The sequence below is a fragment of the Trachurus trachurus genome, assembly GCF_905171665.1.
Source record: "Trachurus trachurus genome assembly, chromosome: 9".
In the NCBI taxonomy this organism is placed as follows: domain Eukaryota; kingdom Metazoa; phylum Chordata; class Actinopteri; order Carangiformes; family Carangidae; genus Trachurus; species Trachurus trachurus.
In genome coordinates this window covers 26,931,844-26,952,776 of record NC_139895.1, presented here as the reverse complement: position 1 = coordinate 26,952,776, position 20,933 = coordinate 26,931,844, and the positions used below count along the sequence as shown (strand labels likewise).

General features: G+C 41.6%; 1 protein-coding gene across 1 annotated transcript; it reads left to right on the top strand.

Annotated features, from left to right (window-relative positions):
• Positions 1-19,571, top strand: inpp5l (inositol polyphosphate-5-phosphatase L). The gene is made up of 16 exons (XM_083978307.1): positions 1-561; positions 6,193-6,234; positions 6,633-6,733; positions 7,707-7,794; positions 10,726-10,789; positions 11,421-11,524; positions 11,798-11,850; positions 13,372-13,491; positions 14,304-14,388; positions 14,488-14,583; positions 14,672-14,746; positions 15,114-15,187; positions 15,292-15,403; positions 16,358-16,426; positions 16,509-16,568; positions 17,334-19,571. Exons 1-15 carry the CDS (start codon positions 502-504, stop codon positions 16,548-16,550), a joined length of 1,185 nt encoding a protein of 394 aa, XP_083834433.1. The 5' UTR covers positions 1-501; the 3' UTR covers positions 16,551-16,568; positions 17,334-19,571.
• The last annotated feature ends 1,362 nt before the right edge of the window (positions 19,572-20,933 follow it).

Below are 20,933 nucleotides of genomic sequence, written 5' to 3'. Positions count from 1 at the left end.
GGTAGTTAGTCGAGGGAGCAGCAGCAGATGCGCCGTCCAGCCTGCTTTAAGTCTGCTAAGAAGCCACTAGTCCAATTAACCGAGGGGAGGCGGAAATCCGCGCACGCAGGCTGTTAAAACCAACTTAACCGCCTCCTCCTCCTCCTCGGCTTTGACGATGGATCTGAGCGGCGCCCCGCCGGTGTACGATGACGACCTGACACCACGACAGCCCGCCATCAGCAGCCGACAAGTTGGAGCAGGAGCGGCGCGCCGTGCTCAGTGAGATGCTGGTGTAGTTTGGGAGCGATCAGAGGAAACGCGATCTGGGCTCTCACAGTGTAAAGCCTGTGTAAAAGCCGCTGAACCGGAGCCGCGTCGGGCCTGACCGACCGACCGACCCACTGCTGTCTGCCTGCTGCCCGCTGCCTGCTGCCTGGGGCGCGCGTCATTTGGCGACGCTGCGGAGTTTTTTCTCTGGACTTGTGTGCGTGAGAGTGTGTGTGAACGCGGATCGTTAACATGGAAACATTCACTGATGTGCTGCTCGTCACCGCCAACGTCGGCTCACTCTTTGACAATGTAAGTAGTAGTGCTGGTGATGGTGGTAAGAGTGAAATTAAAACTACACCGGGCTGCAGCGCTGCCAGAGGATTATACTTCGGCTACTGCTGATAGGCTGACAGATAAATAAGAGGGAACAAGAGAGATAGGCTTCACCTTGAATGGGCTCCATTTGCTACTTCACATCAGACAAGACAAGACAGGAGGATGTAACAAAGTCTGTTGAAGTCTTTACGCGCTCAGTGGCCTGTTCACCGTCGTTGTATCCTATACGTAATAACCATGTGTAGGCTCTCGTGCATCCAGTGGCACAAAGTCGACTTAAGTCAATCGTGTTTCTTTTGTCAGCTGTCAGTAGCATGTGCTCAATAGTATTCATCCGCTGTCTTGATTTAAAAAAGGCACGAACCAAAGTAAGTTTCACCCCTCACGTGACCTAGTCTCAGTCAGAGTAGACCGTGACAGTGTCAAGTCAAACCCTGACAGACAAATATTGACGGACCTGTGTCAACAGGTGACAATCTAAACCTACAGTATAATCAAAGCTTTATGTTTACACTTGGATTGCTACTTTTTAAGAATGGAGTGCAATCATGTGTTTGTGCCACCTATCGCGTATTTATCATCAGAGGCTATAGGTTAAATAAAGGCCTGAAAACATTTCAATTGCAGTCTCAGAAAATATGCCCGGTCCTCCCATCACCACATAGGTCACTACTTCCACAGGTCTTGACTCTCACAGTTAAAGCCACTACAGGAAACTTTTTGATGAATGTATTTCCAGTTCTTATACTCCATCTAACTTTGTGCAGTCAGTCCCTGTTGAAAATCACTGGCTTTAATGTTGTAAAATTACAGGAAGGATCTGTGTTACTCAAAGGTTAGTTTACTATCCTTATCATAGCCTACTGTAGGCTACAGCATTTACAGCATTCATATCGTTGTATATGGTTCATTTTATTTCAGCTGTAGTTTATTGCCTAGTATTAGTTGTATCTTTAAAGAAAAACGCACGCACACACAATGAAAGCACTTTTCATTAGGGACTGAAGTGATCTGACTATAGCCTAAACACTTGGCTAAATATCCAGGGGTTTCAGTTCTGGCCCAGCCTGGGGTTGACAAAACTTCCAGACAGAGGAGGGAGGAGGGCTCTTACACTCATGGAAATTTGGCTCAGGACCATGTTTCCGGTTGCCCGATCTGGCTGCAATGAAAACATGTTAGATCCCATTGTGGGAGATATGTAAACAGATGAATATCTCCCCCAGGGGACTTGAGCTTTTTCTACTTACTTAGGCCCCCTCTATTTCTATAAACAAACACTCCTAACCGTTCTCTCAGCCTTTGGGATAAGAGCAAGACCTTAAGCACATCACAGGATAAATCCTATTGCTGTACAGCACTGTAGTAGTTGAGTGTCCCGTCAGAGCAGTGGGACGGTCCACTGACGGCTGCTCTGTGCCACATGTCTATGGCCACTGGTCCCTGCACTCTGGAGATTGTGTCTGTAGTTTCTTGTAGCTTGTATAATGACTATTTGTAGACTCATTCAATGGGCGTGAATTTTCATTACACAACCTTTCCATTTATCCACACATTAAAGGTTAGAAAAGGGATCGTCTGTAAGAGTCTTAGTTATGAGAAGATTATAACCAAGGACTCGTTTCAGCTAATTTTACACAAAACTATTTGACAGCTTGGAACAACAAAGCCTCTACTGAACCATCATGCTGGGTTGATTATGGCTAACACTTTCATTGGAGTGGTGCTGCTGTGCATGCCCGCTTAGGACATCTCTTGAACAACATGCCTGGTCTTGTTGTCTGAAGCAGGGCTAATTTTTTTTACCACACAGGGGAAGTTGTATTTTGTGGTTGGATTTTTAGTGTTGAATTCTTTAGGTTTTTCAGGATTTTCTCCTATTGTTTTTCTCTTAAGTTGTAACAAATAAGCCAAATTGTCCCCTGCGCATACCTATGCATATGAATGAGTGTAATAGTAGTGTGTGTTTACGTCCATGAGCACACACAGGTCCGTGTTAGTAGCCAACATCATCAGAGAGGAGTCCTTTGCGTCACAATGGCTCAGCTCCAGTCGCACATGCTGCACTGCCATGCAAATGCACTATGCAAAGCCATTTCTCAGGTGGTGTGAACGCATCTGGCTTTGCAGAAGATTGTGTGTGACCCTGTAACTACACTAAGGCCAAATTTGTAACACTGTTGTGTAAGCAACGATGTGCAAATGCCAGAGTTGAGTTTACAGGGCAGTTGTTTATTGATGTGCTTCTTATTGCCTTTAAAAGGCCAGAGAATCCAGTTTTCGACCGAGGGAGGATTCTCCGGGACGAGAGTCAGCAGTGCAATAAGCTTACATACCATCAGAAGAAAACCTTTGATTTTACAGACATTTATCACGCCCTCCACATAGACCTGTCATGTTGCTTTTTCCGCCACGATTCAATAAATTAACAAATTCCTTACAATGCTGCTGCGATAATAATACTACTAGCATTAGTTTGATACAGTACAATAACAAGGCAATATTTTGTGAGGAGGCAACTATTCAACTCAACTAAGTCTCAAGATTCATTTTCCTTCCCGATAATAATCAGTACTTGTGTATTGGCTGATACCAAATTCTGATCTTATCTGCTATGTTAAAAAAAACAAAATAGAATAGACTGCCTTATGGTTTTATGTCTCTGCCAACCAACCAAGTTGCAGGAAATATGGTCACAATCTCTCCTTCCTGAGCAACAGCACCGAATAATGGTCAGAAGTGTTTTTGCAGAACATTATTATGTTGCAGTGTTTGACCAAAAGGATATCAAATATTATTCCCAATATATCACATCCACAAGAACGTGAGGTCATTATGACCTTGACATTTGAAAAACTGAATCATTTTATCTTTGAGCCAAGTGTGGGCGTTTGTGTGACTCTGAAGATACTCCCTCACGGAGGTGTCACAATATTACATGAAGAGGTCAAAGACATCACAGTTGACCTTGACCTTTGACCACCAAAGTCTAAATTGTTCATGATGCAGTCCAACTAAACATTTGTACCAAATCTGAAGAAACTCCCGGAAGGCCTTTCTGAGATATCACTCATGAGAATGGGTTGAATAACATAATGCTTCTGGACCTAGCTGTTTCTGGCACGAAGGCATAAAATATTTTAACAGCTGTATAATTGCTCTCTTCCCAGGAAAACTGTGGTTTTATCTATCAGACTATAAAGTTTATTGATAAATTGTGTAATGTTGGATCAGCGCTTCGACGTCCATAGCCACCAGTACTCAACATCGTGATTTAGCAGTATCAGAAGAAGCATTACTGATATTATTATCTGTGTCAGAATAACTCTCCTGTGACACTTGCACTGACAAAATTGGTCTATTTTTCTACGAAAATTTTGTCTAGTGCAGCTTTGACATCTACAGTGTAAATGGAAGTCTGCCTGTTGCTCATCTTGTTTTACAGTAGTCATGCAATATTTAAACACACCTAGGATGAAGCGTGGACGGTGGCCAGATTATGACAGGTGGAGCTAAACTTAAATGAGACTACATCCTGGAACACTCAACCAGTGGAACAACACAAGATAATATTTCCAGACAACCCTTATTGTTTGTTTTAAACTGCTGAGTTAATATTAGCTCTGAGTATTTCATTTCACTGATTGATGACTTCTTGACTTCTAGCTGACCTGTTTTGTCCTGTTCTCTGGCAAATGAATTCTGAACCCTGAGCGATGATTATTATTTTTTCCAAACTGATAAAGCACCTTCCTTTTCTTCTATCTGTTTGTGCAGTTGGAGTTGGACTTCATAATTAAAGCTACACTATGGTTTCACATTAACAGCAGATGAAGTGTAAAGCATAATGTGTATGGAGTTGATTGTATTGACAAAGCACAGATAATTATCACCTGGCTGCCTCGGAAAAGATCCCTCCAGATTTACTGAGAATGTTTCAGTCAAAGGTTTCTTTGTTTGCTTTTTTACGCTCGTAATTGACTCCCACAGCTCTCATCAGCATAGTTTCCATTCAAAGATTGAGATTGTGTTAGGAGATAACATTTTCCAGTTAACTTTGTTGCCAGGTAAAATGGTTATATACAGTGATGCCAAATCAGTAGGTCTCTGCTGCGATACAGTATATAGATATTTAACATTGCAGTGGCTGGTGCCATTTTATGACAAATTACCCACAGGCTGCTAGCCGTATCCGCTGGTGATATGTAAAAAAGGGAATTGTTTCGGTGGGAATTGATGATTAAATGTGTGCCAACAAAGAGCTAGACTAGGTCAAACCTAGTAAATGGCTGGACCGCGTTGTAGGATATTTGCATTCTGCCTCGAGTCAGAGGGTTTCAAACCTTTGTCTGTTTGCCTGTGTTCACAATATACACTACTTTAATGCAGCTGAGTTCACAGCAAATATCTTTTCATTTGCATTGTTTTTTTCCTGTTTCTGCTATGAGGCAATGAATCAAGTATGAAATAGTCAGTGAAATGTGGGGGAACTGTTTGCCGGCCAACCATTGATGTAATCTTATCTCTGTCTGTCTGATACCTGGTTCAGAAGAACTGGTATTAAATCTGTCTCGACTGAACCAATCACAAGTGAACAGCTCGAAGTTGAGATGTCAAACTACCCAAAGTAGCCTACATAGAGGATGCATTTGAGATCTTATCACTCAGACCACATTCTTTCAGCAGTGTGAAACTAAATGCATTTGGCCACATTAAAGAACCATCTACTCAACTGATGTCCTGTGATAGTAAAACTATCTACTATTTAGTGAAGGATCTGCAAGCTTGCATTAGGAATGTACATCATTGACACTGTGGAATGATTCTTATTCACCTTGACAAGCTTTTTACTTGATACAAATCATTGTGATCAATGATATATAGTTCCAAATTAATTTTTGAACATATGGCCCTTAGAGGCATGGATGGGGGTTGAACCCATGATCTTTGGTTTACGAGACCAACGCCTTACCACTTGGCCACCACGCCTCCTGCGGTAGAGCCTAAGATGAGATGGAGTCCAAGATGAAAAGAATGCAAATGGATGAGGAGAAAACCAAAATACGTTAGCACTGTTTCTGCCACTGTGTCAAAATCTGACTAAATATCTTGAAGTTGCATGTACGTGACTTTGCAGAGGGCAGTCCATTTGAAGCAAAGGACACAGGAAGTCGGGGCACATGAATTAATCTATACACACACAGCCAATCAAGTGGGAAGTAAATAGAGAGAAATAACTCGTGTTCAAGTAATGGTCTATTGAATCTTCTACTTAGGACAAGCACAAGTGGTCCTCTTGGGTGGATGGGTGAGTGGGGGGGTTGGTGTTGTCAGCAAACTATAACCTAAAAGTCACACTGGTTATTAGAAGAAAACAGAACATCCACAGCTGAAGCCACACATCAACTGAGAACAGAACAGCTAAATGAGAGAATATTGGACACAACATGTTTGCTTTGCATTATGCTCTGTTAATGTGTACAGGTTGTTTCACTGCCCCCATGTGGCCAAATGTAATTAATGCAGTCTTAATATTTGATCTGGTACAGTGTGTAGACAGATTGTATGTCATTAATGATGACTTTTCTTTTTGTCATCTTGTAGTTGGGTGAAATTCAAAGTGAGTGGCTACATGAGCTGTATAAGGTAAGGCTGGGCCTCCGGGTCCTTCTTTAATAACTCACAGTTTTGAACATGTATTATTTCCTCTCATTCCCGACAGTGTCACACATTTCTTTTCTACGTTGTTGACAGTGTGATGTAGTTCAGTGTTACATAGTGGATATGTGCCCACTCATAGGCTGCTTGCATTGTTACATGGACGACATCCCAACATGCACTGCCCCATGTTCTCTGGAAAACAGATCCTATGTGGTGATAACTGATAACACAGCCACACCAGGCCCAGGGCAGAAACTCAATAACAGAAAAGCTCCACATGACCTCTAATGGATCGTTGCCTTCAACCTATAACACACAGTGTTGACTCTCTTCACTCTTCATCACTCTGTAATGTAAAACCTGTCTGCTGTGCTCTGTTACAGACTATCCACAGCTACAAGCCCCAGTTCATTGCCCTACACTTCCAGGAGGTGGGAGGGAAAGACTACATGGTTAACATGGGCCATGCAGAACATTTCTTCAGGTAGGATGAATGTGTTGATCATAAACCCATGCTAAGTTATATTCTTCCCCTGCCTTGATTTTATAAAAAACATTTACAAGGAGAGCACTGTCTCGACACATCACATGTCCCCAATGCATGATGGGACAACTGCTCATGGCAAGCTATTATCCAGACTTGGTATAACTGGAAGAAACATGTCGAGTGTTGAAAATAGCATTATGTCTTGATCAATACAATGGCATTTTTTTTCAAAGTAAATCTCTTGAATGGCAAAAAAGTTGGATTAGACAGATAATTCCAACAGGGCTTTGTATTTTTCATCGAAGTATGTTATAGTTATTAATATTTAGCATTTTTTAATCTATATGACTATATGAAATTGGGCATTTCGTTAAGTAAAGAGAGGCTAGAGTTTGGATCAAATTACATTTTCTAGATTATTGTAGTGTGAGTTTGAACTCCATAAAGTTTTTGCCAAATTGTTTTGTCGCAACAAGTAAAAATGTTTTTTTTAAATGTTCCCCTTTTGTCCTACATTCTTATCAAAGATGCAGGTTTTTGCAATCACCACTGAAAAAAGCTTTAAAAAAAATGCTGTAGGAATTATAAAATGAGAAAGGTGTCTGAATAGGTTCTGACATTTGGAAATTTTCTTGTATATTATGTATATCTGTTTTTTTCTTTAGAAAGCATGACTGATTATTGATCAAATCCTGATTATTCTCTATTAGCCAATCATCATTTAGTGTGTAGTATGTTGGAAACCAGTGAAAAATTCACATCACGATTCCCTAAAGCCCACACTTATTTGAGAACCAGTAGAGCTTTGGTAACTATGCCTTAAAACGACATATTATTAGATAATTGTCGAAATCGTTGCAGATTCATTTTCTGTCCACTGACAAATCAATTCATTGTCTAATCTCTTAAACTTAATAGCTTTTTTGTTCCATTGCTTTATGATTGATCTGTTGTGTTCTGCTGTTTCCAGGAGTATTGAGTCCAGTGAGGAAATGAAAGACTTTGACAGGGTCTGCATCTATGTGGACAAACACTTTCAAGCAGAAGACGTCTTCACAGTAAGAAACACACATTAATCTCAGCCACAGTAGTTCACACCTTCTTCCACTAGATGGAGTCCTCCTCCATGTTTGTGCTGGTGGTTGGAGCTGTTGGTTAATCCTAGTGGAGCATCAGAAAAAAAAAATTATTTGGTTTTAGTGTCCAGTGAAACTTACAGAACAGGTTATTTCCGACAATGTTACAAAAAAATGAAGTCAAGTTACGCACATGTGCATTTGTCATTGTACTCTCCCCTTGTCTGTGTGTTTTAAATCAGTTCACAGGTATGAATATACTTTAAAAACATCCAATTCCCTTGCACAGAACTCAGATGAATAAGCATGCTTATTCAAATCAGACTTCTTGATCTAAAAAAGAATGTTAAAGTGAATATTTTCCATTTCTGATGAAGACCAGGAAATAGAAATAGCAGAAAAAGAGATTAAGTTTCACACCTTTAATAGGTGTTCATATCTATCATCCTTATCGCAATCTGATATTTTGTGTGTTTGTGCCTATGGGTTGGGTTTCATATATTAAACCCCACTGCACAAGCTCTGGCATGTGTAAAAAGGGCACAGCCTTATATAAGTGCCATAGATCTTAAAGATGTAGGGTAAAACAATGTGGTAGTAGTTTCACAATGTGGGCACAGACAGAGCAGATATTCTTAAAGAGAAGTCTGTTAAGCTCTCGTGTCACAACCTACATCTCTTATCGTCATCTATTGTGGAACCTAAAGTCTGTCTCTGCAGCTGAAGACTGAGCCGGTGCTCCTCGTGCTACTAAAGGGTCATTACGGAGCTGACGGGACATTGCATTGGTCATGGGCTCGGCCTCAATCACCTCACCTGACGTGAAGACCATTTCTGGTCTCCAAATTCTCTTTCAGTGACCTCACAACAGCACAAGCAAGTTTTTTTTAGCCTCTTTCTTGGAACTGAGTTGTGATTGTAGTTGCTCATGACAGGTTTTTTGTCGGCACTAGTTTGTCTGAAATTCTGACTGTGGGCAGCACCAGTTGAGGAAAGTGGCGGAGTATCTCTTAAGCTATTAACCCTCGCCCCTCCCAGGTGATACCCTCACACTGGCTGGGGTCAATTGCTGCATCTGTAGACTGAAGGTGCGTGAAGTAAAAAGGAGAAAGTCAATGGCCAGGTGTTCGGGGGTGGGGGTGCGTGAGAGTGGGGGAGGGGGGCAAAGTCAATACATTTAACTCCAGATTAAAACTATTGATCCCAGCCTATTTCTGCACCATAAATAAAGTGCAAGGGTTGGAAGACAGCTGGGACTAAGTTTCCCCTGTGCTGGAGTGTTTGCACCCTCCACTCTTTGCCCCTGAGAGGGTAGCACCCCCCCCTCCCTCCCTCCACCACTCCTAATGCCTCATTCTCATTTCGTCGGTGCCACCTGCATTGATTTTCAATTTGTTTCCCACTGGCTGCGGATCATCAGTTATATGGCCAAGAGAGAGTTTTGGGAGGAGGGGGGGGGGGGGCTTTCAGAGGAGCTGCAGGAGCAGAGGGGGCAGCCTTGCAAGCATTCCCAGTACAAATGGTGTTTTGATAAAAAATCACTTGTAAGTCAATATTTTTTTATTAAACTGTGCACAAACCTGATTGATGAAGATCGGTGTTTGGCAGAGTATGTGGACGAGAATGTGTATCTGTGTTTGAGTGTGTGTGCGTGTTTACTTTCTCTGTACGGTTTTTAACACAATATTGTTACTGATCCAGCCAAAACAAACTAGGACAATTTAGATTTTTTTCTCTCACTCTAGCTAATTACAAGACAATGGTCCTTGAATTAACCACAAGAATGAGAGGCTATAGTGCTATTAGTGAGCTGGAATAACAATGTAGCTTTTCTCAAATGTGAACTCGGTGAGCGTGTCATCTTTTTTTCTTTTTTTCTTAAACCCTTTCAGGTCAGTCTGAGCGAATCCCTCTGGCCTTGCTCTAACCCCACTCCCTTTAGTTTGGAAAAGTTGGTCACTAATTGCTGCTCACTGGAGCCGACAATGGAGACTCTTCCATTTTGTTAAATGAGGATGACTTTGGCACTGAAGATAAATGATCTCTTCAGGGAGAGATCTCTCATGCTCCGGCTGGATGAGGAGGGGGTGGGTTGCACAGTGGTCCGTCACGCCCCGAGCCCTCTGAGTGCTGCCTTATTTTTCTTTCGGCTCCCCCAGTCACAGCGGCGGCATTGGCAGACAGCAGGCCTACTGCTTAATACCTTTTAAATTGTTTTAATTTTCTGTCTCTATTGATCTCACAGGGCATGATTAATCAGATCAGTGGAGCAGGCAGTTAGTACATTAAAAATTGTCAAGCCCATGTCAGGGATGATTGGGTGCTGAAGTGTGTGTGCTGAGGGGCCAGAGCGTGGATGTGTTGTGAGGTTACGTGTTCATTTTGTACGTGGAAATTCTTTAAAGTTTCATGTGTCTTTGGGAGCGTAACGCTGTGTCGCACTGTATCGTTCAATACAAGGCTCACATTTCAGCTCACATGACGGGGAGATAAACAGTTCAGTCCTTCATCTCTCCCGCTTTCAGCATCATATTTAGTTGTTTGGATCACAGCTGAGAAAACTACAGACAGACTCTGTTCAAAGATCTTAGATATTTAACACTTGAAGATGAAGCTTTAAGTTAGAAAATCAAAATATGTAAGGCTCACGTTTTACTGCACTGAAAATAAATTGCGATTTCAGAGGGAACCGCTATATACAGTATTTATGTCAGGATTTTGTTTTTGGACATTTTATATGTTCTACAACATACAGGTGTCTTTAATTAACATTTAATTTTGGTATGATTTTTCTTTCACTGTTTAAATGCCTTTAACTGGACCTGATCTTGCGTGCTGTCACTTGTAGTGTTGCTCCCTTGTGCATTTGTCAGATAGTGTAAATTCATGTTGTATGTTTCTGTCCCTCCACAGGCTCTGGGGAGCATGTACTTCATCCACAAGAACCTGAAAAACATCTACCAATATGACTTCAATGGTAAAAACGTTACTTCCTCGATGTGACAGTGGGATTGATTGGAGTTGTTTTGTTGTCCATGAACTTTATGTTGTTGTTTTCTTGCCTTTTAAAGAGCAAAAGAAGAACTAGCCTATGTACATCTACAAGAGACTATTTGAGTAAACTACTCCCCTTGCATCTTATTTATTTTTGGTAATGTCTCATCAATATCTTCAGTGGAGTAATGTTGCACCAGATTGGCAAGATTCTTGCCACTTTTTTAATATCAGCAATAGCAAAATCATTTCTCTGTGTATAATGACAGTTGGATGGCCGGCCCACCTGGCCAGATATTTGCAAAGAACCTGAATTTAAAGTGGAGCTGTTATTTTCCTGCTGCATAGTCCAGTCACGTTAGGTGTGAAAAAGCTCCTTCAGAAAAGCTTATGGAAGAACCATAAACATCCTGGAGCTGCCACTTGCTGCGTGGCCTAAAACCGATTGTTGTTCACCAAATGCAGTCTAATGGCCCGCTTATAGATTCTTTCATCACGTATGCCGCTCTGATGAGGTTAACACCAGTTTATTGATTGCTCTTTGCATGTTTTCTCACTCTTTTACATGTCACGCCTCTCTCCCCCCCTCCGTTCTCTCGGCCTGCCTCTCTCAGTTAAGGATTTTAAAGCGGTGTCGGGGCAGAACAAGTACATGGGCTCTCTGGACGGGGTCACCACGGTGGAGAAAGAAAAATTCCCAAAGAATTTCTGGCCTGATGTGAGTATGTATGCATGAGTGTGCATCTGTGAATGCCTCCGTTTTTTTTATGTGTGTGTGTGTTTGTGTGTATGCAGGTGAAGGGAGGGGGGATGTGTGGGCCAAAGGGAGATGTTGGGATAAATGAGTCTACTGGGGCTGCAGGGGCTGTCTGCCCGCGCTGACAGGGAGATGAGACAAATTATGTGGGAGAATCAATAATTATCAGTTTGGCCCTTCACAGACACGACTCACTGCTGTTTACTGACTCACACCGATTTGTCTCTGTTGCAGTTCAAGTGGTCCAGGAAGGGCTTCATGAGGACCCGCTGGATCATACACAACCAGTATGTACTGCACACTGACCTCACCTTCATACAGTAAACACAGGGCAACAGGGTTGCATTCAACTCTCTTTCATTTTTTGTTTGTTTGCCGACTTTTCCGGGGAACTCAGGAAAGAACCTGTCTCTGTTGAACAAAAGTCTCTGATGTGTCTACTGTCTATTAGCTTCTGACAAAATCCAGTGAAAGCCATGTCAGTTCAGTTGCATTCACGTTCGGTTCTTGATCAGCAACACAAAGGTGCCTTAGCCGTTGATGCTGTCAGAAGTAAGAGTCTCGACGTACAGTGTCAGTTATCTGTCAAAACGTTTTGACTTTGACTTTTTGCTTTTGCTTTTACATCATCATAAAAACAAAACTTACTTGGAGTTCTTATGAAAACTAAACCTAGACTCAGATATCTGTGAGAGTGGAAATGAGGCAGGGTTGACACAGAGGAGAGACTCATTGTCCTTTATCCGGGGCTAATTCTAAGTAAAAGATAAAGCTGCTTCTTATATGCTGGGTGTATAGGTTCCCACACTGTACTCTCAATTGGAGCATAGTGTGGAGTTTGCTTTTTCTCCTCCCCTCTTCTCATGTTATTCTGTATTTCTTACAAACTGAATTTCCCAGCAATGGGATCAGTAAAGTATCAATCAATCAATCAATCAACATGTTGGCTAACAAGTTCACTACTATATCAACTTTATAATGCCAGTGCTGCATTTTACATATTTTTTCTACTGAACCCAAGGAACCCAAAATTGTCAGTGAATGCCGCCTAGGTTCAAAAAGGAAAAGATTCTCTAAAGAGAAGCATCATAACTCAGCCTGATTAAGATAAATATAATCAGCTATTATCTGACCAGACATTTGGTGGTCACTTTCAATATTTATATATGTTGTGAGGTTCCAAAACAACACAGACATATAACAGGAATAGCATCAACCCTTGTTGTGCTGAGCCACATTTTTATTTAATTACTGTAGCACAGGCTCCAGGTTAATAATGTATATTTTAGATCCACTGACTAAACACAACCCAGAAATTCAACAGTAAAAACATACAGTGCTGCTGCTGCTGCTGCTGCTGCTGCAGTCTGCCTCAGAAGAACTGCTGTCACTGTTTGCTCTGCCGTGTTTTTAACCTGATGGACATAACAAAAAGAGCCCACAGTCTGTGCGCTACAACATCATGAGGCGAGTCAACAGCGCTCGTGTGTTGGTTGTACGTTCATTGTTTTCCAGTGACAGCCAAAGAAAAGAAGTGAATAATTGGGACAAAAGACAAATGTGGTTGTTTGTGGACTCAGCGTTAACAAGAGTGCAATCACTGATAAGAAGGCTTCTCATAAGTGACACCTGGGTAGGCACATGCACATACACACACACATACACACTCATCTATCAGATGTCAGTTATCAGATCATTTCCTGTTTTCTTCCTCAACCTGCCACATATCGCTGATTTTTTTGCCTGCGTATGTTTGCGTGTGTGTGTGTGTGTGTGTGTGTATCTGTGTGCGTGTGGGTTCTCCACAGAGGTCTGGACCTGGTCAACGTCCACCTGTTCCACGATGCCTCCAACCTCACTGCCTGCGAATCCAGCCCTTCCATTTACTCAGCCAACCGCAAAAACGCACTTAGATACGTCATTAACAGGTCAGATCTGCTGCCGCACAAACGCCTGAATGTTCACCTGTGTCGTTCTATGTCTTGGGCTCCTCCTGCATTTTACTGTGATGTGTATTCTTTGCGATCTGTATTTCATTGTGATCCGTATTGTGAGTTTTATGTTGGGACTACAGATGGAAATTAGCCCTAGACGCTAAATCTGGTACAACCATTTTTTAAATTGTTTTACAGTTGACGGTAACACTTTATTTTAAGGGGTCCTTGTTCCTGTGTGTCTACCTAATTAATTACAGTGTAATTACTTATGTAATAACATGTACTTACATTGTAAATACATAGTGTATTTTGGTGTACTTACAGGTCCTTGTTACACTTGTAATAAGAAATGCCAAAGTGGCCTCTCTCTTTGCACAAGCATTTCTTATTACAAGTGTAACAAGGACCTGTAAGTACACCAAAATACACTATGTATTTACAATGTAAGTACATGTTATTACATACGGTTACATAGGTAATTACACTGTAATTAATTAGGTAGATACACAGGAACAAGGACCCCTTAAAATAAAGTGTTACCCAGTTGACTAATGGTATTGTACACTGTCCTGTTATAATAAACTATACTGAACTAACTCAAAGTGAAGGAAAGCGTCAACTGATTTAAACCAAAAAGTATAATTTAAAACTTGAGTAAAATGCCTTTATGAATGGAAAATGTCTGATAGTGTCTTGGCTGATATTATCTGTTGTCATACAGCCTTTCTCGTGTAGTGGACAGGATATTCATCATGATGAATATGTACACACTCATTCTAAACATGTGTGTAACTTCCCTCCAGGATATCAGACAGCCGCTACACCCCTCTGCCTTTCTTCCTGTTCGGGGACTTTAACTTCCGTCTGGACACACTTAGTCTGGTCCAGGTAACAGCTCTACTTCCTCCTCTGGCTCATGTGACAGAGTTGTTCTTTGGCTTGGTATTCTGACTGAGACTCTTTTTGTGTATGTGTTTCTGTGAGCAGCATCTGTCCACCTCTGCAGATGTGCAGACAGTGAAGAAGGACAGCAGTAACCAAGTGCAGAGGATCATCTGCGAAGAAAAAGACAACGACCACCAGGTGGTTAAAAACTGTCGGTTCGGACGGCGGCTGATGTTTGGACTTTTTATTGCAGCTGCCTCTTGACTTGTCCTCACTTTCTGTGCAGGTGTTGCTCCACATCGAGGAGAAGCTGTTCGCCTACCTGCACCAGGCGTATTTCAGGGAAGACAACGTCCCATCAGTGAGAATGTTCACACACACACACACACACACACACACACACACACACACACACACACACACACACACACAAACTCCAGTAGCCACGCAGAAACTCTGCAATGTGACCATAACTGATAATCCGACAGGCTACTTAGCAACAATCTGGAATGTCATCACAGTTTTTTGATAAGATGTTATCAGCGGAAATACAGTCCTATGAATGTCAGTGCAGTAAATACAAAAGCTAAAGGGTAAATAAAACTGAGATAAATGCGACTGTAAATGGGCCTGTCACCTGTGCCAAAGTTGTACTCCCTCACTCGTAATTATTGTTAATGTGCTGTGATTTCCTGTAGCGCTAATCATTAATGGCTTCTGTCGCTCAGCTTTTGAAATACGACAAAGAAGTGGCAGCCTTTCTCGATGTTCTAAGGGAAGAGGACATCACGTTTCCACCCAGGTAAGAGACTCCCTCACTCCACTACCTGCTGTAAACCACGCTGTGTAAAAACTCCCAGCTCTTAACCACTCTGCCTTCTTGCCCTGTCCTCTACCCCCCCTCAGCTACCCCTACAGTGAAGAGTACACTAAACCCACCCAGTACATGAACACTCGCTGTCCTGCCTGGTGTGATCGTATCCTCATGTCGCACACTGCCCAAGAATACATCAACAGGGTCAGTATCCACTGTCACTGTAGTTACAATATTCCCATTTATCTTTAAAGGGATAGTTCAACATTTTGGCAAATTGGCCCATTGCCATAATCGATATAGTCATAGCAGTAGGTTTGTTACCTTTATTTGTCGGTGTAAGCGGTGTAAGCGGCAGGCTGCTCAGAGCTACGCTACGGAGGCTAGTGGGATTTCTTAGTTTCCCTCATAAAACTCATATAATACACAATCCAGCAACTCCAAAACGCTCTCGTGGACAAGTTGTGACCTGCACATTCACCATGCTATGAGATAATAATGGAACGTTACGAGACGGTGCCGTTTTCGAGGTGACTGCTTGCTGAAAAACTGTCCCTGAACGCAACGTGCATCAGTGGTCTTGCATGAATTTACCTCGAAAACAACTCCGTCTCGTAACGTTCCATTATTATCTCACAGCATGGTGAATGTGCAGGCCACAACTTGTCCACGAGAGCGTTTTGGAGTTTTTGGATTGTGTATGTGATGAGTTTGATGAGGTAAACCAAGAAATCCCATTAGCCTCCGTAGCGTAGCTCTGAGCAGCTCGCCGCTCCGCTCCGCCATTCTAAAAATATCTTGCACCAACAATTAAAGGTAACGAACCTACTGCTATGACTATAGCGATTATGGCAATGGGCCAATTTGCCAAAATGTTGAAGTATCCCTTTAAGAAATATCCATGATTTTAATATCAGTTAGTAAATTACCTGCGCAAATGTTTTCCTAGTTTCTACAATCACAGTTATTTCACTCAAAGCAAATCTTGTTAACATTATGCTGGTCTGGTGTGTGACAAACAATTGTGGAAAATGTTGTGTTCAGTGGCTCCAGTTGCATGGTTTTGTCGCCCCAGCATCGACTCTGTCCGAAACATGTCTGTTAATTTGTTGCGTTACTCCTCCAAATAATAATAATAACATCCATTCCCCTTTCCAGAGAGAAGATGATGAGAGGGGTGTTGTTTACGACACAGTGGGCCCTAACGTCTGCATGGGAGACCATAAGGTAACAATTTAAGTAGCATGTATATATGAGGTGCTGACAAATGAAAGCCGCCTGCAGACTGACTCTGGTGTTTTTCCTACAGCCTGTTTTCTTGTTCTTCTCACTGAAGACAAACAGCCATTGACTCGGATCCCTCTCTAAGGTAAGAGCATGTGCCAGTGAGTGAGTGTGTGTGTGTGTGTGTTTGTGTGTGTGCAGCACGTGGTGGTGGCGGTGTAGCTGTGTCTGGTTGTGACTCCGGAGGGAGGACTCAGAGTGCGAGAGCGATCACAGTAATCTTGTCGCGCTCCCTGGAGAGCCATAACCCAGGCTGGCCCAGTGGAGTCAGGATATGAACTAAGATGAAGTGCCTGCGGGACACAAGCGCTCCTTTGTGTCCAGTGTAGTTGGAGCACAGGCGATCAGCACCTTTTACTGATCTATGTCTATTGAATCCTCTCCACTGTCACTGTGGCTACACACTAAGTGCATTGCCGGCAACGCTTTTCATTAATTACCATCCGGACGGTCGCAGAGAGAGACATACATTGTGCTGGACAGCGTATTGGCATTTTTACGGCCGTGATTTTGTTTTGCTGCCGTTTAAATTTGTTTTTCTCAGGATGAACTGTTTTTTCATGACAGTCCCTGCTCACAGGGCTGCAAAATGATGAGTTACACACAACAAAGCCACTCCTTTTCTATTTTGAGACACAGAACAAGTTCATACCGGTGCATCAGTAACTTGCCGTTTCTCAGGCTACGTTTTAGCTCAAAGATCTTACATCATGTATTACAGTGCAAATTGCTAATATGGTTGGCATGTTATATAGTCCCTGTGAGTCTCCAACCACTGTGTCTGCATTCCTGTACTTTGGTTTCTGATGGTACATTATGTATGAAGTGGGTGTCTGTGTGTTTGCTGCAGGGCCCATCCTCGGAGCTCCGCCACAGTATCAGCACCAGAGGGTAATCAGCACCATGGTTACCCACTACACCCCACCCGTCAGCCAGCCGCAGGCCTCGACTCAGTTAAAACCCCGTCCTCATGTCACTGGTGTCTCACATCTGCCACACAACCCTCGCTCTAGTGACTTGAGCACAGATTGATCTGCAGCTGTCAAGAATTTCTGAGGCACTTTTCTAGTTTTTCCTCTCACTCTCGGAAGTCCCCAGGCCTGAAGACCCAGGAGCACTGAGGATATTCCCAGAATTCCTGCTGTGTGTGTTTTTTGAATGGGACCAAACAAATTATGTAAAGACTCTGGACCAGGCCCTGTGCACGCATGTGTACATGCATATGCGAAACATCCTTCATTCCTTTTTTTTTATTAGATTGATTTAAACTGTTGCATTATTAAAACATGCCTTTTTATTTTACAGTGTCAGACAAACCCCAGGCCAGCAGAACACAGATTTACTCATTCCTCACTGGCTCAAAACATTTGATGAAATCCCTCCAAATCAGTCAAGGCATATTGTATCAGTTGAACTGGACAGCCTCCAGGTTACAGTAGATGCTACGATTGGATGAATTCAGCCAATCATAACCCAGCATTACGAAACATAAGTAAATTGTAGCTCAAGATTTAGAAGAGTATTAGTGTTTGTAGTGTGTGCAGAGATTGAATAATGCAAACTTAGAAATATGGGATCTATAATATCAAGTATTGACAACATGTGTATGTTTTTGTTTTGTATCCGATGCCATTTTTAGTTCAGATATTTATTCTGTTGCTGTTTACTGACTGTAAGCAGCATTTTACATTAGGGGGTTAACACAGTAGAGGAATGCTGCTATTTCAGTTCCCTCATTCATGCTTTGATCTGATGTCCTCTGTAGATAAAACCTCAAAGAATTTGTCACTCACACGCTGTTTTTCATATGTGTAGCTGTCCAGTTTCTTCTGCTCACATAGCACAATCAGTTTCAGAGTTGATTTTGAATTTAAAGATTTTTAATAGTGACTTGTGATTGTTTAGAAATGACATTCGTTAGATTTTAAAGCAGCGAGGCCTGTTTATTAAAGCTGCAGCAGCGGCTGAGTTTATAAACAGAATATTTTACCCTGTTGAATTTATATTGACTTTTTTTTTCTGTGAACCAACTGTACATTTATACCAAGTGCTTTATTCCACAACTCGGCAGTTCTCAGTTTGTTTGGTTTTAACTATTATGGGTCCGAGAAAGTGAAGATGTTTCCTGTTAATCACACAGATCAATCAGTCCTGCTCCGCCCTGTTCTGGTTGGCATCCACCTTATTTCATTGCCAAAAAAAAAACATGACACTGTAGGCCTTGTGTGCTTACTTCTAGCTGTAGTTGGGCAGTGTGGATGTTTGAATCACATTCAATTCACTAGGACTAAAAAAAAACACGGATATACACAGTTTATGCACACACAACACAGCACATGTTTGCTTTAGGATTCCTTTGATTTTTGTCACATTTTATTTGTTTAATTCATAGTCTCAGACTGTAGCACCAGTGCTGTAATATACCTTGATTTTTGATTATTGTTTTGTTTAGTTTTTTCCTTCTGGTTTTAATAATGACCCAGAGAATTTAAGATACGTTTGTGGTTTGTTACCTATTGTATTTTGATTGTTTTTTGGAGTGTTTTGTGAAAGTTTTCTTGTTTTAAAAAGCTTGGTGGTACAGCACTCAGTATATATTCATACAAAAATACGTGTTCATGCATGAGTTCACAGATATTCACTTTAACTCTGGACTGTCAGTCACATTTGTACGGAGGGACCGAAGAAGATTAAAGTGACACTCTCAAAGATCTTCATGTTAAAAGGTACCTTTCAATCACGGAGAGAGGTGAGCCTATTACCCACTGATGAGATTAAATAGCAGTTCATAGATTTTAAACTTCTGTGAACTGGCTGTCTGGGATGACTCCTGCACAAAGACAGATGAGTGGTTCAAAAGCAAACTGATAATGAATACTGAGACCTTGATGATCGCTACTTTAAGACCCTGTGGTGCAAACATGTACAGAGTGAAACATGGTTTGTCAGAAAAAAACATTTAGCGGTTCATTGTTGACCAGTCATGGGAGAGGAGTTGGTTGTAAGGCCAGTATCAGCTTTTGATTAACTCTGGTCCAACACTACATCATTGTGATATCTCACTTTTGTAAATAAAATATTACTGTCATGTATGTGTTGGAGTATTCTTCATTAGTTTTGCTGTTTATGTTATGTTGCAATCTAACTCGTGCAACTCATTCCCGTCAGGCCTGAAGCTGATGGACCTGAAAGGCTGGGTGAAGCAGTGCGTGCCACAGGGTGTGCGTTTCTAAGTGCAGCTGCCTTTCTGGTTTTGACTGATCGGAACTGATCTTAACTGTTGTTACATGCAGTGCCAAGAAATAACTCAACAGATTATACTTTATGATTAGTTGTATTGATCTGAAACACGCAAAAGCACAGTCATTCTGAGTTTTCGCATGTCAAATTAAAGTTCTTTGGGTTAGGTTTAGGGTTTCACCCTGCACTAACCTAATGCAAGGTGTTTATTACTGTATGTCTGTGTTATGCATTCGGTTTGCATGGTTTTCCAGATTTCAGCCACGGATTGAGCCACACTTCAAAATCTAAAATAGTCTGCCCTCTAAACCTGGAATGGAGCCAGTTGTTTCACTCAACCAACCCAACTCATCAAGTGACTGATTCTAACTTTTATTGCATTTTATTTTGTGTGTTTTAAAACAGATAAATCTAAATACAAAAAAATAAATAAGATAAAGATTAGACAGCGCTGTGTACTGCCTCCTGAAAATTGTTATTTGTTATCGTAGCTCTGACATGGACTTCAGCAACAGTTACATAATAACTGGGATGGCAATTCATTGAAACAAATAAAGTCCTTTGTTGTTTTACTCCAGCAAATTTAATTATCTTCATTGTCACCGCAGCATTCCTTGGATGTTTCTTAAACACACTCATCTGGCCTGATGTCAGCTGCCTGAACCAGATGGAGTCTGAACTCAGAGCCGAGTGGTAAATGAGCTGCTCTGCTGCTATTGATTTTATGTTGGAGTGGATTGTGGGGGTCATTGTCTTCAATTAAGCCATACCGCACTGGTAAATGATGCAAGATTTGGCCTTTGACCTCTGCACCTGTCCTCAGCTTTTGTTCATTTTCATTTAAACTGTCACTTGGCAGCAAAGTTGAGGCAGTGCAGCCATACGATGAATGTTTAAGTTTGAATTTGCACTTAAAAGTAAGAATTTAAACTGATTGATAAACATTAATGTGACATTTTTCTCCCCAACATTTTCATTTAGCGACTGATATTATATCAATCGCTCTGGCTGAACCCTATGAGGAATATTGTAATAGATAATAGCAGCAGCCCAGCCTGTTTTAACACATACACATACCGGTATATGAATTATACAGCAAGAATGTGAAATAATATTTAAAAGCAAATTCAGCAAATTTGGCCAAAGATGGCATTATCTTTGATTTTGCTGTAAATGTATTTTCTGAATTTGTGATAGTGGGGCCATATTT

Excerpts from the sequence above, each read along its gene's own strand:
- inpp5l (XM_083978307.1), top strand. The coding sequence starts at position 502 with ATGGAAACATTCACTGATGTGCTGCTCGTCACCGCCAACGTCGGCTCA. Across the intron at positions 14,389-14,487 it reads ACACACTTAGTCTGGTCCAG|CATCTGTCCACCTCTGCAGA; the intron begins GTAACAGCTCTA and ends TTCTGTGAGCAG. Across the intron at positions 14,747-15,113 it reads GGGAAGACAACGTCCCATCA|CTTTTGAAATACGACAAAGA; the intron begins GTGAGAATGTTC and ends TCTGTCGCTCAG.